The sequence below is a fragment of the Quercus robur genome, chromosome 11 (assembly GCF_932294415.1).
Source record: "Quercus robur chromosome 11, dhQueRobu3.1, whole genome shotgun sequence".
In the NCBI taxonomy this organism is placed as follows: domain Eukaryota; kingdom Viridiplantae; phylum Streptophyta; class Magnoliopsida; order Fagales; family Fagaceae; genus Quercus; species Quercus robur.
The window spans coordinates 50,678,089-50,702,619 of NC_065544.1; the positions used below are offsets into that span (position 1 = coordinate 50,678,089).

Here is a 24,531-nt window from a genome sequence, read left to right on the forward strand (position 1 = left end):
AAAAAATATGATATTTTATTTAATTTGGGACAAACTATTTAGTTTCGAGCTAAAAATACAAACAAAATAGACATTAGAAATTAGAAATAAAAACCCTAAAATGCAATAAAAATGATAAATATTCAAAGATTACCTTAAAATTCAAGTTTTAATGATATACAAAGCTACAATTCTAAACTTATATAAAATTTAAACTTAATGTAACATGTTACATGTGTTCCATGAAATGAGAGTGTACATTTTTTTTCTTCTCCATTTGTATAAAACAATATTATAATTATGTAAATTAAATATTTTTATTAAATTACATTTTTCACACACACACACATATCACTATGTAGGGTCATTCTATGGTACCCTTACTTTTTTTTGGGGGGTATGGTACCCACCTAAATTTGAACCGTAGATTTCGCTTGTTATAATCCTGACCATGTATTTAATTTTAATAGGAGACCAATTACCGGTCAAGCAAGTAACGTATATTAGAAAAAATAAAAAATAAAAAATAGACAGTATTCTATTCTCTCTCATGTTCCCTTCTCGGAAGTCTGATAATCTCTCTCTTGCGTTCCATCTTTGGTTTTTCTGTGTTCGGTGAATTTCCTTTCGGCATCCTATCGTATTAGTCATTGGTGAAAGCTTTTTGAGAAAGATCAAAACTGCTTTGCCTATGGTTGAAGCCTTGAAGGTAAAGATCAAAACGACAAACAGTAATTTCTTTTCAAATTGTGAAATCTTTTAATTGGGATATAACATCACTGCTCTCTCTCTCTCTATTTGATATTGTCTTCGCTTTTCATGAGATGGGTATTGTGTACTGGGAGAAGCAATCATGAGACGGGGTAGCAACTGGCTTCAAACTACCTTCATCATGCTCCCTGAAATTGCAGATTATGCAGAATGGAACCCACTCTTTTCCTCTGCTATTGATATATTAATTATGTTTTTCCTATTTTAATCAATTTCGCAATACATATTCTCGATGGCTCATGGTACAGTGTTGAAGCACCCCTCAAAAAATCAAACAAGACAGTCACTTCTCAAAAGGAAAAGGGAAAAAGTACAAGAATGCAACCACTACTGAATTTTGGTATGCCTTTATACAAGCTGACTAATGCACGGTTTAAACATTTGCTATTACCACTCATGCATGATCAAAATCATTTTTAGCCAAATAACACTTACGGAACATAGGCAAACATAAAATTAGAGTTTTACATTATGTGATACAAATATCATGATTTTCTTATAGAAAAATTTGAGGGTGAGGTACAAACACTTGTTGATGCAGGTTCTATGTAGCACTGATTTGCTTTACTAGTGAGAAAGTTTGCCTCTGCATTCAAAATGAACACTAAATTAAGTACAATCTTCTTAGGCAATCATATAAAAAACTGGAGAGGGAACAGACATTGTGGGATATTATGTCCTCAATGTAAGGCTCATGAGAAAACTCCTAATCTTATTTGAATCATATGCTCTTTGGCTCAAGCTGTGTGGTTTGGTTCTATATTATCAATCCTAGTAGATAACTTGATTCCTAAACTCATTAAAGCTTGGGTCTCTACCTGGTTGACTGGCAATTTGTTGAAAGATGTGCTTTGGATGATTTTTCTATAATCTATATAGCTATTATCTGGCCTTTATGGAAATTTTGATATAAGGCAGCCATCAAAGGTGAATAGGTGATATAGTTTCATCAACTAACGTCTGTGTATTTCATTTTTAAATCATCTATATGTAGGCAGTGGAGCACTGCAGCCACGGAGGCTAGATCTCCAAATAAGTTGGCTTGCAATAGAATAGATGGCATATTTCAGGTGGAAGAGATGGTGATGTAAGCAAGGCTGGTGTTCGCAAGAGAACCAAGCTTCAGGCGACTAATAGAGGAAGGTGATTCCAATATCCTTATTAACTCTATCATGAAGGGGGAGGATAGGGGCTCATTCTATGGTCATTTGGTACAAGGGATTGTGCAGGAACCACAACTTTTTCCTAATGTTTGGTTGAGTTGGAGAACTTAATTTGGAATCTTTCCACCTTTGTTTAATTTCATGTATTGCTTCCTGTTGTAGTCACCTTGTCACACTCATGGCTTATATTCAGCAACAATTATGGCTAGTCTTATAAAGTTGACAATGGTCATATTTACAAAGTTCCAATAAATATAGTTGTGTATTTTACTAACTGTATGTTTTTCTTGTGTTACTAATATGGTGTTCAACTTTCTGCTAATGAATTGTGAATTTATGGATTTTGTACTTGTAAATGGAATAAAAAAATATTGCTAGTTTAGGGAAAGTTATATTATTTTGACAAGTTCAAGAAAGTTGTTGAAGCTTTGAGAGTATATTTCTAAATTGATTACCTCAACTAAAACTACAATCCAAATATTGACCTTTTGCAAATGTTAATTTTCAAATGTATTGTCATTTGATTTGTATTATGAAGGTTCTCCCTAGTAAATGTGTCTCAATTTGAAGTCTTTTGTATTAAGTTTTTTTTTTTTTTTCTTCTTCGTTGGGATGAAAATGATGTATAGAAATCTATTTATGTAATGGTCTATGGTGGGCCTTTTTGAGATTGTGGGTTGGGCTACTTCCTGCCACACTACGGCCCAAAGGTTCTGGGTAGGAGAGTTAGGACTGGCCCGATTGCAACTCACCTCAAACTGGCTTGTGCGCAAACTAAAGCCCCTTTGTTGAAACTTTGGTCACATGCCCATGGCAAATGAGACTGTTACAAGAAAGTTATGGCAGGTAAGTATAATATAACAACATTAAAGGAAATGCGCTTACTGTTAGCCAAGACAAGCAGAGAATTCCCAATTAAAATAAAGAAAAGAGTAGCACAACAATAGAAAACGCATTATAAATAAAATAGCAATGATGAAAAAGAGATAACACCGATACTTAATCAATAAAATTAAAGAAGAAATGGTCAGTCTACCATGCTTAGTTGCATTACGGAGCTAAGACCAAGGAGGGAACCACTTCCTCAATGTGGATAACCTCACAGGAAGGTCCTATTGTAGAAATTACCCACTTTGAGAGAATGGGCCTAAATGACTTATGTCCAAAAATCCTTAATCGTTGATCCTTAATAGAGGGTAGGCTTTTAGAGGAAGAGAAGGGATTAGCCTATTGGTGCATGCTAGTCATCCTACTCTCTCTGTTTTTCTTTCTAACTCTCTTTCTTTCCTAAGTTTTTGCTATTCTATTTATCACTCTATTCTTTCTTTTTAATTCTGTGTTCTTGTTCTTTTCGTGGTTGTTGTTCTAATGTTGTGATGTTGTTTTACTATGCACGACGGAGGCTCCTTTTATACTACCTGCCGTGGCTGGATTTTTACCATTTCACCCTTTAACCACTTTTGTCTGGGTGTGGGTGTCCTTCTAAACCACCTACTGGTTTGTCAGCTGCTCAGCCACCACTACTTACCTGTGCTGGTCATGCCACATCCCATTACCAGACAAAGGGTCTTATTTTGTTTTCTTGTTCACTGTGGCATTCTCATCCGGATAAGGGTGGGCAGTCTCTCTCACTATCCCTCATGGCATGCACCTAGTGATTTCAACTCATCTTTCCCTCTTTTGGGTGGTATGTCATCCTAGAAGGACATTTCCCCCAAAAAAGTTTGAGCAGGAACCCCAAAATAGGCTCCCCCCTTCTCCCCACGGCTAGACCATACCCTCTCTTACCTCTGACCCATGGCCCACCACTCCTATATTGGCTGGGTACAAGTTGGTGGTACTTAAGCCTTGTGCGTGCTCCACTTCCGTGTGTGTCCATAGCTTCTCTGTTGTTCATATGTTTGCCATGACTTGAAGGCTTGTCTATGCATCCTGTTGCTCATTCTTGGCCTCTTGTGGCGTGAATGGGTTTCTGAGCCTTTGTTCTTTATGACTTGCTTCCTTTATGGGTTAGGTCTTGCTTGATTGTGGGCTTTTCTCTCTTTAGCCCATTATTTGCTCTTTTTGTAGGTCTGCTAGCGCTTCTGCCATGCCGTTCTGTTATTCCTGCTGTGGTATTGTTAGATCCGTGCCTGCTGGGCTTCTTTTGGGCCTGTTGTATGCTTTTCTTCTATTTAATTCCAGTGGCCCAGTATTATCATTGGGCTAGCATTCATGCTATTTTGGGCTTTCTTGACCCATTCTATTGCTTACGGGCTTCCTTGGCCCATTTCCTCCTTCTTGGGCATCCTTGGCCCATTTCCTTTCCCCAGGCATCCTCGGTCCATTCTAATTCTGCATTCTTATGGGCCTTTGCTAAGTCTTTTGGGATTTCCCGGCCCAATTACCATATCCTTTACTTTTGGGGTTCATGGGCTTCCCATCAACCCCTTACTCAATTAATTCATTACTTTGGGTCTTCTTTGGCCTATTCTTGCTTACTTTCTATTTCACATAATGCTCATGGGTTTTTTACTTCTTTCTCTAGGCTCCTTTAGGCCAGCTTGCTTCCTTTGAGGCCCATTTATTATTTTATAGGCCCATTTATTATTTTCTAGGCCTATGATCCATTATTTCTGCCATTTAGGCTTAATGGTTTTCTTCTCAATTTACTAACTCTTTTCCTCCCATATTGTTGGGCTTCTTCTTGCTATTGGGCCTTCTTGCCAAAGTGAGTATCAACATGGTCAAATTGTGTAATTGTCAAATTAGTAGATAATTTGATGTGATTTTTAAGAAATAAATTTAATGAGCCAAGAAATAATCATCTATATCCTTTCGATTTAATTTCTCATGTTTTTTTTTTTTTTGGGGGGCGTAGAATGATGTAACCTATTCTAACCCATTTTACCTTTAATTTCATTATTAAAAAAATAAATGATCCAATGCATTTATCTAATTCTGAGACGACGACGACGACGATATTTTGGAATTTATACAAAATCACTATCATGTTTATTAAAATTGATGAACAACAACAATTTATGCCACCCATTCCAAATAGTTACTTGGAAAGGTCGAGAGAGTGAGTGAGTAATAGACATAGCAAAACTCTTTATACAGTCTAGTCATATATGATGTTAATATTGCGGGTCATTCTATCGTACCTCCCCTTTTTTAAGGGTATGGTACTCAACTAAATCTGAACCATTAAATTAATGGTGTTTTGATTTTGACCATTCATTTAATTCGAGTGGAAATTGGTTACCGGTAAAGCAATATATATATATATATATAAAAGAGAGAGAAAACAGCAAATCAGATTTCTCTCTATGCTTCGGTAATTTTTTAGGTTCTAGAGGTATTTTAGTCATGTTTTAGGTACTAAAGGTATTTTATTCAATTTTTAGGTTTTAAGGTTGTGGGGCCAAAGAGCTTGTAACCCCGGCCCATTTTGCTTTAAGGCCCAAGGCCCGAGCCGAGGAGGGATACTGCCGAGGACATATAGTGAAGGTCCAAATGACCTAGAGATATAGCCGAGGATGATTCTATCCTCGACATCACAACGCGCTCCTGAAAGAAAGTGCAAGTGCAATATAGGAATAGTTTAAAGAAAAGCTGAACACCTCCACATTGATGGAGAAAGGACCCCTGGACAATATGATAATAAAGGACAAAGGAAAGGCTGCCATTACTTTAATTAAATACTTTGCGCCAGACAAAGCAATGCATTTCAGCTTTTACAACCACCCCCAACCACTTTGGGTATGGGCTGATGGGACAAGTATCAGCCCTGGAAAGCTGAGCCTACACGTGGTCGCTGGAGAAAAGGTAAAGGCTAATATAAAAAGAGAAGTAAGCAATCTAGAAAAAGGGGCTGTGAAAAAGGCCAAGAACCAGAGTCTCCCAAGCCATGCCGAGGAGAAAGACTTCTCGAGCGAACATGGTTCATTTCTGTATGAGTACCTGATTAACCACCGTCCAGTGACCAAGGCCTAGCCTTTCAAGCCCACGCTCTACAAATTATATTGTTTGGGCCCTTAACGTACGAACCCAAAACCATTTTTAGGGTCGTTACAAATTGAGTCCTTACAAGGGTCATTCGGTCATTTTTTATGTTCTAAGGGTATTTCGATAATTTTAGAGGATTTCAGGGGCATTTTGGTCATTTTCAAGTTTTAGTGGTATTTTGGTCATTTTTAGGTTTTGAGGGTATATTGGTCATTTTTTAAGTTCTAAGATTATTTCAACAATTTTTTAGGTTTAGGGGCATAGATTCATTTTTTAAGTTTTAAGGGTATATTAGTCTTTTTTTTAAAATTTTAGGGTCATTTGGTCTTTTTAGGCTCTAAGAGTATTTGGATGATTTTTTTAGGTTCCAAGGGTATTATGGTAATTTTAAAGGGTTTTAATGATATTTTGGTCATTTTTAAGTTTTAGGGTTATTTTGGTAATTTTAGAGAGAATTGGGGGAATTTTGATCATTCTTTAGGTTTTCGAGGGAATTTCAGCCATTTTTTAGGTACTAAGGGTATTTCGGCATTTTTCAAGTTTCTAAGGGTTTTTAGATATTCGCTAGGTATTGGGGGTGATAATGCACGAGAATCAGTAAGCTAAATGCATAATGTGAGGATAGTACCATCAACTATGAGAAAAAATAAGTGAACCACCGAATATGACAAAAGTACAATCACATGTGATGTTGGTACTGCACAATATGAGGATGGTATCATCAAATGTGAGAAAAAATAAGGGATACAGTCACATGTGATGTTGGTACTGCACAATGTGAGGATGGTATTATTAAATGTGAGAAAAAAAATAAGGGAATCATCAAATGTGACAAAAGTATAGTCACATGTGATGTTGGTATTGCACAATGTGAGGATGGTACTATCGAATGTGAGAAAAAATAAGGGAACTATCGAATGTGACAAAAGTACAGTCATATGTGAAGTTTGTATTATACAATGTGAGGATAGAACCATCAAATGTAAGAAAAAAAAATAAGAGAACCACTGAATGTGATAAAAGTATAGTCACATGTGACGTTAGTACTGCATAATGTGAGGATGGTACCATTAAATGTGAGAAAAAAAAAGAAGAGAACTATCGAATGTGACAAAAGTACAGTCACATGTGATGTGGGTACTGCACAATGTGAGGATGGTATCATCAAATGTGAGAAAAAAAATAAGAGAACTATTGAATGTGACAAAAGTACAGTCACATGTGACGTTGGTGCTGCACAATGTGTGGATGGTACCATCAAATGTGAGAAAAAATAAGAGAACCATCAAATGTGATAAAAATACAGTCACATGTGATGTTGATACTGCACAATATGAAGATGATACCATCAAATGTGAAAAAATATAAGGAAACCATCGAACGTGACAAAAGTACAATCACATGTGATGTTGGTACTGTACAATCTGATGATAGTACCATCAAATGTAAGAAAAAAAAAATAAGGGAACTACCGAATATGATAAAAGTATAGTCACATGTGATGTTGGTACTGTACAATGTGAGAATAGTATCATCAAATGTGATGTTTTAGTAACCTAGTATAACGGGTCATTCTACAGTACCCTTATGTTTTTTAGTGGGTATGGTACCCACCGAAATCTTGACCATCAAAATTAATGATTTTTAATCTTAACCGTTTATTCAATTTTAGTGAGATCCCAGTTACCAGTAAGACAAGTTAGCATATAAAAGCAAAATGATAGAACCATATCTTATCAGTTCTCTCTCGCATCCTCCCAAACTTAATTGATCTTCTCAAAAAATAATCTTAGGCGCGAAAAAGTGCTTGCTTGATTCGTTCGTTCATTTTGAGAAAATTGCTTTTGCTTCTTCTCTTTTGCTTGCTCTTCATACGTCAATCTCCTTTCCGCAGTCCATCAATTTACTCACTAGTGAAGGTAAGGATAAAAAGAAAAAAAAACTTAATTTCACTCACCTTTGTTTTGTTTCCCCTTCTTCTTCGTTAGTTTTTCAGCGAATCCATTTGAAAAAATATATACTTTTTATTTCAATTGGTTGTTGATTGCATATCACTGCACTTTCTATTTGTCGAATATGGGTATTAGGTGCGGGGTGGAACTTGCTTAGGGTTCAACATTGAGTAGTTTTTTTTTTTTTTTTTGAACTCAACATTGAGTAGTTCTAAGTGGACTGGACCTTGTGAAAAATTCAATTGCTTTGTTTTGGTGGGTTCATTTTGAAACCGTTCGAACTGGACTAAACAGAAAAATTTGTATTCATACCATTCAATTACTTTGTTTTGGTCGATTAAATTTTGAAACAATCCTAACTGGATTGAACTGGATACCTTGATAAATTCTAACCCATTTATCAGTTATTACTAAGAACCTACCCTCCTAATCCATGGGTGTAACTAGAGACAAATTCTTTCTGAATGAATTTATTAAATATGTTAAATTTTTTGCTTATTCTGTGTATTGCTATTGCTTCTGTCAATGAGTCCAAACACTTATAACATGTTCTTTTAAAAGTAATTACTAATTTTAATAACTCAAGTTATCAATATGAATAATTTCCTATTTGTTTTCTTTTCAGTGTCATTGTTTGCTAGGATTGATTTCTTAGATTATTAAGGCTAAAATTATACACAAGTTATTTTTTCCAAATGATGAAGTCTAAATTTGTGATGTTATATGGATATAAAAGTGAACTATGGCTATCTAGTGAAAACCTATAAGGCTATGGATCAATTGGGTTTTTATTTATAAATCATCTATAACAGGGGAATCAATTATGCAATTTAGTGCTAAATAGAACCCTATGCTGTAACTGGTTAATGAGCCCTGCTATACTGCAGAAACCTATTGTCTAACGATCCTAAGTTTCATTGTGAGCCATTTTCAGTTTAGAGTTGGGTGAGGTAACCTTGCTGTAAGTATTTGTATTTCTATTGAAACCTACTGTCCAATTCAACTATTAGTTTCACTATGAGTCTTTATTAGGTAAGGTGAGTTTTAAACTCTGTTTTGTAATTATGTTTAGACCTATTGTTCCTTGTACTATTCATTTCACTATGATATATTTTGTAATTTTAAATTTGGTAATATTAGAAAAAATAAAATACACCAAAAACCTCAATGTTAAATCATTATAATGTGAATCACATCAAAGACACATCATAGTGAACCAAATGCTCCCTAAGGATATTTCAGTTACTTTTTACGTTACAAGGTCATTTAAGTCATTTTTTAGGTTTCAGGTGCTTTACAGTCATTTTTTAGATTCTAAGGGTATTTAAGTCACTTTATAAATTATAGAGTTATTTCAGTTATTTTTTAGCTTTCAGGATCATTTATGTCTTTTTTTAGGTTCTAAGGGTATTTCGGTAATTTTATAGGTTTAGAGGTATTTCGATCATTTTTTAGATTTTAGGGTCATTTAAGTCATTTTATAGGTTCTAAGGGTATTTCAGTCGTTTTTTATGTTCTAAGGGTATTTCAGTCATTTTTTAGATTTTAGGGTTATTTCAGTCATTTTATAGGTTCTAAGGGTATTTCAGTCGTTTTTTATGTTCTAAGGGTATTTTAGTCATTTTTTAGGTTTTAAGGGTATCCTAGAAATGATATTGGTACTACTTCATGTGAAAATGAAACCATCAAATGTGAGAAAAATAAATAAATAAAGGAACCACTAAATGTGACAAAAGTACAGTCAAATGTGATGTTGAAACTGCATAATGTGAGAATAGAATCGTCAAATGTGAAAAAAAAAAAAAAAAAAAAAGAACCACCAAATGTGACAAAAGAACTGTCACATGTGATGTTGAAACTGCATAATATGATGATGGAATTGTCAAATGTGAGGAAAAAAAAAACCCACTAAATGTGACAAAAGAATGTGATGTTGGAACTGTATAATGTGAGGATAGAATCGTTAAATGTGAGAAACAAAATAAAGGAACCATTAAATGTGACAAAAGAACTGTCATATGTGATACTGGTACTGTGCAATGTGAGGCTGGTACCATAAAATGTGAGAAAAAAAATAACGAAACCATCAAATGTGACAAAAGTACAGTCACATGTGATGTTAGTACTACGCTTTGTGAGACTGGTACCATAAAATGTGAGGAAAAAAAATAAGGGAACCACCGAATGTGACAAAAGTACAGTCATATGTAATGTTGGTACTGCGCAATGTGAGACTGGTACCATAAAATGTGAGGAAAAAAAAATAAGGGAACCACCAAATGTAACAAAGGTACAGTCACATATGATGTTGGTATTGCACAATGTGAGGCTGGTACCATAAAATGTGAAGAAAAAATAAGAGAACCACTGAATGTAACAAAAGTACAGTCACATGTGACGTTAGTATTGCGCTTTGTGAGATTGGTACCATAAAATGTGAGAAAAAAAATAAGGGAACCACCGAATGTGACAAAAGTACAATCACATGCGATGTTGGTACTGCGCAATGTGAGGACAGTATCATAAAATGTGAGAAAAAATATGGGAACTACCGAATGTAACAAAAATACAGTCACATGTGATGTTGGTATTGCGCAATGTGTGGATGGTACCATCAAATGTGAGAAAAAAAATAAAGGAACCGCCAAATGTGGCAAAATACAGTCACATGTGATATTGGTACTGCACAATGTGAGGATGGTACCATCAAAATGTAAGAAAAAAAAAACCACCAAATGTGACAAAAGTACAATCATATATGATGTTAGTACTACACAATTTGAAGATGGTACTATCATATGTGAGAAAAAATAAGGGAACTATCGAATGTGACAAAAGTACAACCACATGTGATGTTAGTACTACACAATGTGAGGATAGTACCATCAAATGTGAGGAAAAAAATAAAAGAACCAACGAATGTGACAAAAGTACAGTCACATGTGATGTTGGTACTACACAATGTGAGAGTAGTACCATCAAATGTGAGAAAAAATAAAGGAACTGCCAAATATGACAAAAGTACAATCACATGTGATGTTAGTACTACACAATGTGAGGATGGTACAATCAAATGTTATGTTTTGGTAACCTGATATAGCAGGTTGCCTACTAGTGGGTACCGTACCCCCAAAAAAAATGGGAGGGTATTGTAGAATTACCCCACTATGTATTGTTGTTGAATATAAAATACATTATATGTTCCATTACATAAAACTTATAAAAATATAAAACACTCTTAAATATGCACTATTTAACATACAGATTTTGCATTATACTCTCATAAAATAAAATTACATTTTCCTACACATTATATGAGTTCGCGACTAGTGTGAATACAAAGGGAAAATGATCTCAATTTCAAGTGAATCAATTCTAATAAGAAGTGCTGTTTGTAGATAAGTTGATGAATTTGTTCATCATACACTCAACTGATTTTCAAGTTCTCCAACACAAGTTTACCTTACTTAATTTCGTCGCAAATTAGAATGATATTATTTTGGGAACTTGAAAATTAAAGGATCCAATGAGTCCCTTGTTTTATTACTAGGCCTTTGTCCTTTTTTTTTTTATTTGGTAGTTTCTAATTGATTTTGGTTCCATCTAGGCCCTTAAACATTCTTCTTCTTCTTTCCAAGTTCTTTATCTTGAGATTGGAAGGGTTTTACATACTTTCGTGAGGTTAAAAAAAAGTTGTGAGCATTTCAAAACAATGACAATATTGCTTGGAGAACCTTAAGAGAAACTTGCATCTCCAATTGAAGAGCTATATTCTAATTTATCTTGTAAAGATATGAATGGAGAACACAAAAAATTTGGTTATAATCTTGAACTTAGAAGCCTCATTTACTTGTTAAAAAGAATAAATTTGAATTTCAATAACTCTTAGTCTACTTTGCCATTGAAACTGTTACAAGCTTTTAACCCCACTTCAAATCCATAATCACAGACATTCATGACTCTGTCTGATATTCTCTAATGGTTCTTGCTGCGGCCGCACCTCACTTCAATAGCAAGTTTCTTCTCAACACTTGGACAAGCATCATTGTTTTTGAAGAAAACGTCTGGGTGCATTGGAATTGAACAGCTAGTTTTTCCCAAGCAATGCTGCCAAAGCCAAAACAACATATGAATTAGCATCTCTATTTGTTACCAAAGAAACACTACAGGGTTTTTTTTTTTTGTGTGTGTGTGACAAGGTAATATGTTGGTAACAATATATTACCTGTTCAACAATCTCCTTGGTAATAGCAGCATGGCATTTGCCCGTAACAAAGCTTCCACAAGTACCATAAGGATCACCATAGCTAGCAAACTCCACAGATACAATATCTCTGTTGTTTGGGCACTTGAGATGAGCTTCTGGCTTCATATCAACCACTACAGGTCTAATATGGCTGTCCTTCCTTTCCCATGACTTCACATTAGGTGGATGATGCTCAGTTATGATGCTACAGACTGTATCTCTATTGACAATCAAGATATCAATTTTTTCAGGGCTCGCTTCCTCCTCCTCCAATACAACAAGGAGATTTTGTGTTGGCTTTATGAAGGCTCTTGGGATATGGTACCTACAAAAAAATTTCAAGTTTAAGTTAAGGATTTCTTTTTTCAATTAAGATTTTTATCATCCTGTGTGTTATTTACTAGCAGATCTACTTACTCTGATTGAGAAGGCTTTCCAAGAGGAGAGAGGTAGGACATCCAATGACGGCCAATGCTTTTACCGTTAACCCAAATCATTCCCTTGCCCATACCATTCATCCTGATTGCAACTGGGTCATGCCCTTCAGGAGCATCAAAATATGTCTGCAATAAGAAAAAAGTATATTAGGCATTTGAAGTACCACATGCAATTTCCAATTTGCAATAGTCCCATTGCTGACTGCTGAATAAAACCATGATTTAGAATTTGATACCAAAAGTGTCAACAGACAGTGATTCTCCTAGCATTACCTTGTACCATGTAAGAGCCGGTCGATTATCATCGACATTGCTCCATTGTACCCTGTGTGATCCTGCCTGAGTGTACACGCGAAGCTTTTCTCCTTGTAGGCCAACCTGCAAAATGCGCAACAATTCAATTGCATCACCTGTCAGCTAGTCATTTTACTATAACCAAGCTCATTCTTTTTCAAATTTCTTGAATGAGTGCAATTAAGGTTCATTGGCACACCTTATGTCCCCAACCATTGGCTGTCAGATCAAGTGTTCCAGTGTTCAAACCTAAGACGGTTACAGCACGAGGACCAGCAAACCTGTGCTCCATGTAGGCTCCACTATCCTTCATTGGTAAAGAACAGCTTGTAAGCCCTCTTGTTCAATCCATTACACTTAAACAATAAAAAGCTAATAGCTACTTACTGGGAGTCCCACTGTCATGCAAAGCAATGTTATATAGTTAACCCCGGGATGGAAATCCACACCATGCCCAAACACAAAGCTCTTTTCGTCATGGCTCCCATGTCCCGATCCTGAAAACCATAATCACAATTAGCTATATATAACATACTTAACACTTCTATATGTAAGAGGAATGTTTGTGCTGGATTGTGTGTGCTCACCAACATATTTGCCATTCACAAATGCAAGCAAGGCATGACCAAGACTTGCAACACGAAGTACTGGGTTAATATCTTCCCTCGAGTTCAAGTCATGAGGATCCAATTCTATTCTGCAATCAGAATACAGAAAACATGTCAGGTTTAGGCTCAACACTGTTAGCTCCAATAGTTTAAAATTCTTATTATCAAGGTCTCAAGTTCTCAACTTGATTTGTATTTGACTTGCAACGGTGCGTAAGATTTACTTACTTAGTGGTGTACCATGCATAATCTGTCGTATCCTTCAGCAAACCATAGAGCTCCTTTGGATTCTTGGAATCAATTGGCAGTTGCTCAACGGTTGGGATGGGTTCTGAGGATTTTTCCCATTTAAGATTGCTTGCAACCTTTGATTTCTTGAAGTTCCTTGCATTATGTTGTGCTACAATCTGTTTTTGCATAAAGGAAGAATCCTTAGACACTCTTCAACATCCAAAGGGTATCAACACCCAAACCTAGAAACAAAAAGCAGTAGCAAAAGGTTTTTTTTTTTTTTTTTTTCCCCAATTCCCCCCACCCGCTATGATATAAATAGAGGCAAGTATGAGATGAGGAGTTACTGTTTGAGTGTTGAGGACAACAGTCTTGCAATCAGGGAGGATGCTAATGGAACGCGCTGGCAGGTAGTATGCCTGACCCCTGAAACTAACAGTTGCTGGCACCCTACTGTTGGTATTGGTCAAAAATGCAGCACAAATATTGGTTCCAGGCTTTTCATAGAATTGAGCCTGCATGGTAGAATAATAGCTTAAACATATTACTGAATACTGGTGGGATGAAATTTATGATACATTAATTAAGTCTACTAAGATGCTTACATCTGTATCCTTGCCCAAAATTTGGTTACCAGGAGTACCCCAAAGTAGAGCCTTTTTGCATAATTTTAGAGCCTTGTGCACATCCTTAAGGTGACCCCATTTGGGTTCCCTCAGCAAACCTGCATTAGACATTTACAGGCCCATATATTTGAGCAACCTTTGTTTTATTTTGTCATTAGAGAGAGATATTAGAAATATTTACCATATTCATCAAGAGGAGCTTCATCATAGTAGCGAGTTGTTGTAAAGACTGCGCTTGTTCTGCCAAAGTTTGTCCCACCATGGTACTGCAAACATTGAAGTCAGGTGATATGTGTTAGGAAAAAGAGAGACAGATAGAGAATGGAAAGAAAATTCTATATTTCTGTATATTAAATGTACACGTATAAGCCAACACTTACAGGCACAGGCTAGGAGTGATGTACAAGAAACAGGAATGTTGCATAAGTAATACTATTGGGACTGGGCCATAAGGCCTACAGTTAATTAATCTAACTAATATTCTAACAATTTGCATCAAGGAGAAAAGCTCTTCATGTAAATTAATTGATTCTCTTAAGAAAAATGAGAAGAAGGTCGGGTATCTTCCTACCATATAGTAGTTGACCAGAGTTCCATTCTTTGAGAAGAAGCGGGCAACTGAGTATGCAATATCTTCAGCTGCTCTTTGAGATGGAGGGTCTCCAAATACTCTATACCTGTAATTAAAAAGTAACAATTCAAAATCAATTAGCATTACCAAGAAGCCAAAAAAAAAAAAAAAAAACATTTCTTGTGTAATGTAGCAGTAGCATATAAAAATCAGTCTTTTCTTATTGAGTACCAGCTAAGTGTTTTATGTAAGAGTCTAATTAATGGTTCATTGACAGCCACAGAGCTGAGAGGCGTATACTCACTGGGCAGTCCAGTTCTCAGTCCATAAAGAAGGTTTGTAGGGTTTGTTTGGGCCTGTGAAAGTGTCTCCGCAGTGTCTTCCATTGCATGTATTGATCTGCATGTCAAAGCATGTGCTTTTAGTCTTAAGATTAGAAAGACTCGTTGAATTTTAATTTCTTGTTCTTTGCTTATTTTTCTTAGTGCTAAAATTTCAAAGCTAACTTAATAGTGTCTCTTCAGATCACAGAGATTAATCCCATGAAAGATTTTTCAGACTCACCACTGGGTCAGGAGCATCCTTTTGCTTGCACATGATCCATGGAACTCCAGTTTTCTGTGACACTGCCGTTTTTGCTGCCCATTGAACATATCTGTCTCCCAACTCTTTAAATGCAAGTTGGATATGGTTGTATTCATTTTCAATCTGTCTCATAAATGATTAAAAATCGAATTAAAAAGATGACAATTGATAAGATCTCTTACAAGGATAAAGAAAAGGACAAAGTTTTCCTCCAAACTGGTTTCAAGGAATCTCCTCCAATCCATTACCTAACGATTCATAAAACCATCCATGTGTATTAAACCACATGACTATTTAAATAGGTCATGTGATTAAAAGTACAATGATTAAAAGTGCAAGTGTAGTTTGAATCGTCACATAGTGGGTTAGAGGAATTTTCCTCTAAATTGGTTTGAAGGTTAAATTTGGCTGAAACAAAATTTTTAAGTGGAACCAAACCTGTGATAAGATGATGGGGCCTCCTTGTGAAGCAAATAGTTTCTCCTCTTTCATCATCTTGACAATCATCTTCACATATCTTTTCATGTAGTACTGCAAAATGTGGAAATTCCAGTCAGTAGAGCTCCATGACTTATGCACTAAACCTCCCAAGGACAAGATGGTGCAAAATTGATTACCTTGAATGGTGGGTTATCAGAGCGGAATGTTATGTCAGGGATCTCCCTTAGCCAATATGGAAGTCCTCTGATGTTTACATTGAAAATAACTAAAATTTTAGAGAGTATTTTGTGACATTGCAGCCAGAAAATCATACAAGAGGAAGAGGATGAGAACATCAGATTATAATTATATTATACCCGTGGTTCCATTCTGCTTGGATGAATGGCCCAATCCTGAGGGTTACATACATTCCATGCTCCCCAATCATCTTGATGAATTTCACCAAATCATAATTTCCTTCAAAATTGAACTACCATCATTGAATAGTTAGACTACAGGCAAGTCATGATTCTAACAAATGAATTCAAAAACATATGTCTGCAATAATTTATGTTTACCTTCCCTTGTTCAGGCTCGTGAATGTTCCAAAACACATAAGTTTGAATCACATTCAAACCTCCTTGTTTAGCCTTTAAGAGAAGGTCTGGCCACATCTAAAACCCCATTCAAAACAACCATTAGTTTCTTCATTCATTGAAAACAAACCCCAAAACAAGATAAGCTCAATAACTTGTAATCCAAGTTACCTCTGGGGTGCTACGAGGGTAATGAATTGAACCTGAAAAGAGAAGCTCTCTCTTTCCATTGATGATTAAAGATCTCCCATCATATGTCACTCCATGTTGCTGCTTCCCATCATGGCCAACCACTGCGGAGGCCAAAAGTGAAAGAATGGATAGCAGAAGTATGCGGCATGACACCGCCATTTTAAGTTTCTTGTCCTTGAATAGAACTAAAACCCAGTTTCAAGCTTGGTGACAAATGAATTGAAGTTCCAATGAATACAGTGAAATAAAAAATAAAAATAAAATTGCTTATGAGCCAATAGGGAAGCCTCCTTCTTTTACAAAGAGGTACCCGGTAGCTGAAACATAAATTCCATGGAAAGGCAGAGATATAGGGGGGGGAATGAAATGGTAAAATATAAGGAGTTAGAGAAATGCTCGGAATTGCCATTTTGAAAATTTCAGTTTTGATCTCTTGGTGGTCATTGCTTGGTAGAGTTGTGTGTATGCCTGTTTCCTTAACATTTTTTTTCCTCCAACTTTGTTACATAATTTTTTACTGTCCTGTTGCTATTCTTAGGAGTCATTTTTTGTGGGAATTGAAAGAGGACCGGATTCGTGGGAATAGGAGGAGGACCTTATAAACATAACAAGCACTCGGAATTGGCGGTTGAGTCATGGATTTTATGGTTTTTTTATCTCTTGTTTTTATTTTTTTCCCTTGTTGGCACCCTTTGCTGTATCATGTCCTGGAGGGCTGTATCATATCAAAGTAATGTTAATGATCACAAGTGCTGGTATGGTTAGTTTAGTTGTGATTGAAACAACATTACTTTAACAACATATCGACCCGTGTTTACTATTGTCACCTTTTTTTACTATGCACAAGCTACAAGAGAACATGTTAACAATTATAGAAAAAATTATTAAAAAATATTGTAAAATATTACATTTGATGGTCTCGTGGAACTTCCCTTTTACAACATGTGGTTTTCCTTAGTGGTTAGCTACCATATAAGGTACAAGAGGTGCTTATGAGAAGGTTTTATAAAATTAAAGTATCAAAATGGATAAATAAGATTTCAAAATTACATTATAATCATTACATGGCTTTTGGTTTATGCGGTTGGATCTTTAAGTACATGCATTGAAAGAAAAGAGCAAATTTTAATACGTTAAAGCATATGACTAAGAGTCTTGTACCTCAATTTTATTGTTAACTCTATTTTATGAGGAGAATCAGAATTCAATATTTTTAAAAAAAAATTCTTTTAACTATTGATAAAAAAAAAATTTAAGCACGTTTTAATTTAGATTTAGAATTTTCATACTTAAGATCTAAAAATTCTTATTTAATCTTTTACACAGCTCATATTATGTCGGAGGGAGGCTAAAAAAAGAAATTGGATTTGTTTGGCAGCAATTTTTAAAAAGCATTCTAAAAATAGTCGAAGATACAAATTTGACTTAGAAAGATGCAGCTTTTTTTTTTTTTTTTTTTTTTGAGAAAAATAGAAAGATGCAACTGAAAAAAAGTTTTTTGAATATAGAGAGAGAGAGAGAGAGAGAGAGATTACCAATTTTTTAGACTAAAGTACACTCCTAGTCCTAAAAATTTAGGTTGTTTTCATTTTGGCTCTTTACACTTCAAAAGTTTTATTTGGGACCTTAATGTTTTTCCATTTTCATATTACTCTTTACGTTTCAAACTTTTCATTTTAGCCCTTAATTTTTGATTGAGTTTTTATTTTGTTGTTTAAGTTTGATTTAGAATTCTATTTGGCTCTTCATGAAAATGAAAATTTTAAAGCATAAAAAACAAGTAGAAAAATGAATCAAACATAAAGGGTCAAATTGTCAAAATGAAAATTTTAAAACATAAAGAACCAAAATAAAAACAAATCAAAACTTTAAGGGTTCGTTTAGTTAGGGTGAAAAGTGGGGAATTGGAAACAAAGGAGAGAGAATAGGATTAGGTGGGAAAGGTGTTTGTTTGGAGTGATTTTGAGGGGAGAAAATGGTAGGGCTTGATTGTTTTCTCCTTGCACCCACAATTTTTTTTTGGCCCCCAAATTGGAGAGCAAATGGGGATGAGAGGTAATTAGATGAAAATTAACCATCTACCCCTTCCCCCACCCCCCTAAACTACATGATGTTATTATTTTATTTTTTTACTCCTTTATTTGTTGAAAGTTTGGTCGCTTTTTTTTATTATTCCAATGATATCTTTTTTTCTTCCTTTATAAAATATTTATAAAAAAGTTATGAAATAAGGGTATAAGAGTAAATTTGTATATACTTAATTTTCTCTCTTTCCATTTTTCTACTACAAACCAAGCACAAATGAGGAAAATTAAAATTTCTTCTATCCTTCAATTTTTCCATTTTCTATCTATCAACCAAATGGATCCTTAAAAAAAGAAAAAAGAAAAAAGAAAGTGTAATATTATTATTATTATTATTATTATTTTCACTATTGAGCATTGAATCTCTCTCTAAAACGACGTCGCTAGGAAACTTTTACTTTATTTTCTTTTCCCTCTAAAAGTTCTAATTTTCCCTCCTCGTACAAAAAAACCAAAACCTCTTGGAATCCACATCAAACACCAAAACCTCTTTGCTACCCTCACTGAGATTTTAGCACAGTTTTAGAGAGAGAGAGAGAGAGAGAGAGAGAGAGAGAGAGAGAGCATCAATGTTGAACCAAGAAGACGACCTGGATCTCCTTCTCTCACTCCAAGACAGAGTTTTGGAAACCCCTCCTGGTTCTCCTTCAGCTCCCCAACCCTCTTCACAAGGCAAGTCTCTATTTATTTATTTTAATTTTTTTGTTGTTTTTTAGTTTCAGTTGCAAAGTTTCTTAATTTTCTTATTCAAATGTTAGTTTCCACTTTGCTTGACCGAAAATTCAATCTGGGTGTTCCTCAGCTTTCTCTTATATGCACTTTTTCCTGTTATTTATTTATTGATTTTTACATTTCAGTAGCAATGTTTCTTAATTTCTTATGGATTGGTTAGTTTCCCACTTCATTTGACAGAAAATCATCTGGGTGTTCCTCATTTTTCTCTAATACCCAGTTTTTCCCTATGTTGTTGTTTATTTTTATTTTTTGTTTTTGTTGAACATTTCAATAGCAAAGTTTCTTAATTTTCTTATGGGATGTTGGTTTCTAGTTTGTTTAGTGGAAAGTTTGATCTGGGTGTTCCTCGGTTTTCTCTATTATGAAGCTGTTTTGTGTGGGGGAGGGGTGGCTTGGTATGTGTTTGCTGTGTTTTCTTGTAAAGAAAGAAAAAGAAAAGTGGGTATATCTCAAATGGCCTTAAATTTTCAGGGTATCTTTCGGATGATGAATCATCAAGGCGAACAGGGCCGGCAGACATGTCTGTCTTTAGAAATGCCGTGCAAGACTGCCTTGATTATGAGCCTGTGCATGTTCACAAAGCTGTGAAATTGAAGGGCTCCAAGGCCTCCAATGAAGCTGAAGTTGAGAAATTTTCAGGCTTGCGAATGAGGTCAGTGATACTCTTACTTGAAGAATTAAGGCATTCTGAATGATACTTGATCATTTGAGTTTTTGTTTTAAATCCCTAAAGCTTTGCTTGGCAGCTGAAAGAAAAATGTAAATTTTTATGAAGTTTTGATCATTTCATTTGTCATGTTTGTTTAAAATGAGGTTAGAGTCTTTGAGGCATTTCATTTTAATTGTTTGGGATTGAAGAATGTAGGAGTTATTACCTACCTTAGCTTAATATGGTGAAACTTGGGTAAGGTAGTAATTTGGTTAAGCTAAGAGCAGCCTTTCATTTTTTTGGAATTTAAGACAGCTTTGAGACATAGGGTACAAGGTTACATTTTACTTTATATTTGCAGTTTTTTGAGCAACCAAACAAAGTGCAATTGTTAAATCTTAAGTTTATAGTATTAGTATCTTGGAGGTTTACAATTCATTTTATGTTTAATGCATGTTTTTTTTCCTTCCTTCAGGAACCAATTGTTCAGTGCAGCAGAGCTCCGTGAGCGGTTTTCAGACATTCGTTTTGTTCGATTACCAACTATAAAGTATTAACTTGCACTTCAAATTGTATACATAGGCATACTGGTTGGGATTTTTGCTGGACTCTCTTGCTTTATAAAACAGTTTTGCTTTTATCATGAGCTTGATTTGATTTAAATTGCAATGCTGGTAGTGATTTCAGATATTGGGTATACTGTAGGAATTTATTGGTTGGGGACACTCTTTCGGGTTGTTGGGCAACTGTTGGAGTGCTGAGTGAGAAGGGGACTCCAAAGACCAGTACTACAGGGAAGACCTATAGTATATGGAAGGTTGGGAGTCTGGACGAAAATACTGTTTCTCTTTTCTTGTTTGGTGATGCTTATCAGAGGAACTGCAAAGAGCAGGCTGGAACGGTCTTTGCCCTCTTCAATTGTGCTGTACGCAAGGATGCGATGGTATTAACTTGTCATGTTTCAAGGGAGTTGTGTTCGCCAAGGTTAACCAATATATCACAATTGTCCTTTTGTTGGTGCAGGGTAAAGGTTTTTCTTTGAGTGTGTACTCTCCTAGTCAAATATTGAAGATTGGTACTTCAGTTGATTGTGGAGTTTGCAAAGGAAAAAGGAAGGATGGGATGCCTTGTACACTAGTCATTAATAAGTATGTTACAGGAACTCCTTACATAATGGACTGATGTGGTCTTACCTTTGAATTTTGGCTGTTATGTTCATAAGAGACTGACTTTTGTGAAATCATCTGCAGTTTTTGGTGGGGCTGCCTTATACTCTGCTAAAACGTATTCTTAACACAGGAGTTTGGATCATTTCAAAAAAAAAAAAAAAAAATTGTGGGGGAGGGGGGGGGGGGGGTGTATTGGAAGGGATTTCCCTCTGCCAATTAATAATGTTGTACAATTGCTTCATGAATTATGCATACTGATTGCCCTCTCTTGCCGATTGACTTCTTGATTATTTTTGTGGAATAAGAAAATGGTTTTACCTTGTTGTTCTCATTCAATAGTTTTACTTATGCCTTCTGTTCTTATCCTGAATTAGTTTCCATAAAATTATAGAGCAAACCAAAACAGATACTTGCAATTGAAGGGGCATAAGATAAATCCCAAAAAAAAAAAAAAAAAAAAAAACCTTAATCATGTGAAGAGCATTCAGTTATCTTGGTTTATAAATTGGCCCTATGTTCTTATTTTCTATTAAATTTTGTGTGCTTTCCTCCAATTAATGATTGTGATGGAATTGGTTTCTTAAATCAGTTCCTTGAACATGGTGCCTTAGCAAGTTGGCGATTGTTAAAATTCCAGACTAAACATCACACTAAATTTTACTTTGCATGAAATTAAACTTAGCAAAACAATATATATTCAATCTGAAGTGTGTCATCTGCCATGATGAGCTGGTTCCGGAATAGCTTCTCTTAAGCACTTGTCACCAATAAAACATAAAGAGAATGTTAGATGAGTTGAGTGATCTTTCCATCAAAAACAGTGTCGATGTGTTATCCCTACAAGAATAGATGTGTGCTATAAATGGCATCTCATATCTCATGAGAGGAGAGTTTCTCATAGCCTGTTTGGATAATTATGTATGCTCTCTCTAGTTTCTCAGAATTATAAGTGGCATTAGTTTCTCCCTGAATGATAAAGTTTTTTGGTTTTCAGTTTTCTTTGAATAGATTGGATGAAATGCAAAATAATAAAATCAGATATATGGATGAGAATCATCTTGTGATGTGCATTAAAGAATCATGTGGTGGCTAGGTTGATAAATGAACAAAAGAAAGATAAAAGTACTGTAACTTTTAGTGTGAAACAGTGTCAGAGCTTGTTGCTTAAAATGTCATAAAGGCATTTCATAGCATTTTTATAGTATGCATTTTATCTGTCAAATGCACTGTCTTAGTTGCAACTTGGCTATTTGTCTTCCCATTAGCAGCTCTGATTGCATTCTTTTATGAAATATATATATATATATATATATTTATGTTGTATTTTCTACCAAGAATTTCTTTATATCCCCTTATCCACAGAATTTTCTGATATCTTGGGTCTTTGTGTTGTTTCAGACGCAAAGGGGTTTATTGTAAATTTCATAAATCGGTAAGCATATCTGTGAATGCTTCAATCTGTTTAACCAATTTTTGTTTAAAGCTGACCATCTTGATTCCCATAAATACTTGCCATCGGTTTTATTTCTACAGAAAGCATCAGAGAAATATTCCACAACGCGAACGGAGCTCAAGGGAGGGTAGGTTAATGTTTAACATCATTCAACTCGCTAGGGTATACTAGTTGCATATTTTTTGGAAAATACTTGCTTCATTTTTATTTAGTTTCTTTGTATTGGTGCCTTCAACTTATTTGTTTCTTTAACAGGAACCTTAGAACTGCATTTAGGGAACCACTCAAGCCAGAAGGGATTTACATGGTTGACCCTCTAGCTGACAGAACGAACTTCAAAAAGTCCATGAAACCAGTTAAATTGATGTCTGTGGAAGGACTCAAAAAGGCACTAAGGTTTGTCATAGATAGCATGGATTGTTTCAAATGTGAAAACATTTGCATATTTTTTCACTTGACATAAATGGGTTTGTTTATCATACTTGTATGAACAGTAATGCGGGTAAAGTGACCACAAATACACACTCACAAGGGATAAGGTTTCTTACTGAAGTTACAGGTTTAAGATCTCAAGACTTCTTCCTTAAGCTCATTGTGATTCCATGAGATTTCTTTTATGAGATAATGTTACCTTTTAATTGCAGGGAAAATGAGTTCAAAAGATACAAATAGAGAATCAAAAATTCCAAAACCTCTCAATGTCTCAGAGAAAAGGTAAAATATGCATTACATATTCTATTGGCATTGTAATATACAAGCCATTGGTGCTCGCTTTCCATGTTATTGAAGGTTTGACTGTCATTATTCAGGAAATCATCTACCATGAAAGCAGAATCATCTGCAATGAGAAATCAACAACTGGATCCAAAAAGAAAGAAAACTGAGCATGGGCAAGGTGTGTTTGACAAAACCAATCAGAGTACAGGAAAGTTGATTGAATTGGATTATGTTAGTTCAGATGAAGAATTGTGAGTGTCCTATGTTAAGCCTAACTTCTTGGATGTTGAAGTTCCAATTTGGGGAGGTGGCATTGGACAATAGCTTTTGTTTTTTATGGTTGTCACACAGCTCCTAAAAGGTGCAATCTGGTGAAACTATAGAGCAGTGAGTTGCTGCCTTTGGTCATCGTCCTGACATTCAATCAGAAAGATCCTTTATTTTTCTTCTAGGACTGCAGTTTGATTGTGATACTGATACCTCTCCTACAATGAAGTGCATAACAGTCAGGGATTGAGAAATTTGGAGTCTAGCTAACAAAATCCTATCAGATTTTTATTGTCAAATTCTATCTTGTGAGGAATTCACTTTGATGTTGAACCTATTTAATGTTTCAAAGTGAACTAAATGTTCAAAGTATGTTGTAACATTAAAGACTTTACAAGTTTGTTACATACGTTCTTCTGAGAAAAAAAAAAGATTAGACTGCTTGCTCCACAAGTTGTAGTAAAGACTTCTTTTTTGTTTTTTGTTTATTTTGTTTTGTTTTTTGTGGCAGTAAACGACTTGTAAACCTTTTCTTATAAAACTACTTGTAGCAGGTAAGATTAGCTACACCTACACATCCTTTTCTTAAGTTGAAGCTCTCTCAAATCAAACAAGTGGTACATTACCCGAACTTTGGTGAAGAAAATATGAATTATAGCAATTCATACCTTGACTAGAAGTGAGGCAATAACATGTGTGTTGAGTTGAAAATGATAAACTGATGACAATATCTAATGCATAGTGAGGGGGACCTTTTATCATTTTAATTCAGGAGTAGGAAAACAATCGGAATTCA

General features: G+C 35.2%; 2 protein-coding genes and 1 long non-coding RNA gene across 3 annotated transcripts; 2 read left to right on the forward strand and 1 right to left on the reverse strand.

Annotated features, from left to right (window-relative positions):
• Positions 1–462: 462 nt before the first annotated feature.
• On the forward strand, positions 463–2,235 carry LOC126706992 (uncharacterized). Its single transcript, XR_007648784.1, has 2 exons — positions 463–1,090; positions 1,745–2,235. It is a non-coding gene; the product is annotated as an uncharacterized LOC126706992 (long non-coding RNA).
• Positions 2,236–11,702: 9,467 nt separating this feature from the next.
• LOC126705761 (beta-galactosidase 13-like) lies at positions 11,703–16,547 on the reverse strand. Its single transcript, XM_050404952.1, has 18 exons — positions 16,452–16,547; positions 16,251–16,363; positions 16,071–16,137; positions 15,892–15,984; positions 15,433–15,576; positions 15,173–15,267; positions 14,869–14,974; positions 14,479–14,563; positions 14,277–14,395; positions 14,019–14,186; positions 13,669–13,847; positions 13,420–13,529; positions 13,220–13,329; positions 13,032–13,139; positions 12,812–12,916; positions 12,519–12,664; positions 12,081–12,426; positions 11,703–11,962 (listed from the first exon to the last, which is right to left on the reverse strand). The coding sequence occupies exons 1-18, from the start codon at positions 16,545–16,547 to the stop codon at positions 11,831–11,833; spliced, it is 2,322 nt and encodes a 773-aa protein (XP_050260909.1). The 3' UTR covers positions 11,703–11,830.
• A 2,643-nt stretch (positions 16,548–19,190) lies between these two features.
• On the forward strand, positions 19,191–24,221 carry LOC126706633 (uncharacterized). Its single transcript, XM_050406167.1, has 11 exons — positions 19,191–19,417; positions 19,952–20,132; positions 20,605–20,679; positions 20,835–21,072; positions 21,153–21,277; positions 22,697–22,730; positions 22,832–22,878; positions 23,007–23,147; positions 23,246–23,310; positions 23,396–23,465; positions 23,561–24,221. Exons 1-11 carry the CDS (start codon positions 19,315–19,317, stop codon positions 23,721–23,723), a joined length of 1,242 nt encoding a protein of 413 aa, XP_050262124.1. The 5' UTR covers positions 19,191–19,314; the 3' UTR covers positions 23,724–24,221.
• The last annotated feature ends 310 nt before the right edge of the window (positions 24,222–24,531 follow it).

What these genes read in the sequence shown, in the direction of transcription:
- LOC126705761 (XM_050404952.1), bottom strand. Translation starts at nt 16,547, where the DNA reads ATGTGGCCAGACCTTCTCTTAAAGGCTAAACAAGGAGGTTTGAATGTG. An exon ending in ACTGAGAACTGGACTGCCCA is followed by an intron (nt 14,975 to 15,172) that starts GTGAGTATACGC and finishes TTTTAATTACAG; the next exon opens with GTATAGAGTATTTGGAGACC. An exon ending in AGCTCCTCTTGATGAATATG is followed by an intron (nt 14,396 to 14,478) that starts GTAAATATTTCT and finishes TGTCTAATGCAG; the next exon opens with GTTTGCTGAGGGAACCCAAA.
- LOC126706633 (XM_050406167.1), top strand. Translation starts at nt 19,315, where the DNA reads ATGTTGAACCAAGAAGACGACCTGGATCTCCTTCTCTCACTCCAAGAC. An exon ending in TCCCCAACCCTCTTCACAAG is followed by an intron (nt 19,418 to 19,951) that starts GCAAGTCTCTAT and finishes TTAAATTTTCAG; the next exon opens with GGTATCTTTCGGATGATGAA. An exon ending in CGAACGGAGCTCAAGGGAGG is followed by an intron (nt 22,879 to 23,006) that starts GTAGGTTAATGT and finishes TTTCTTTAACAG; the next exon opens with GAACCTTAGAACTGCATTTA.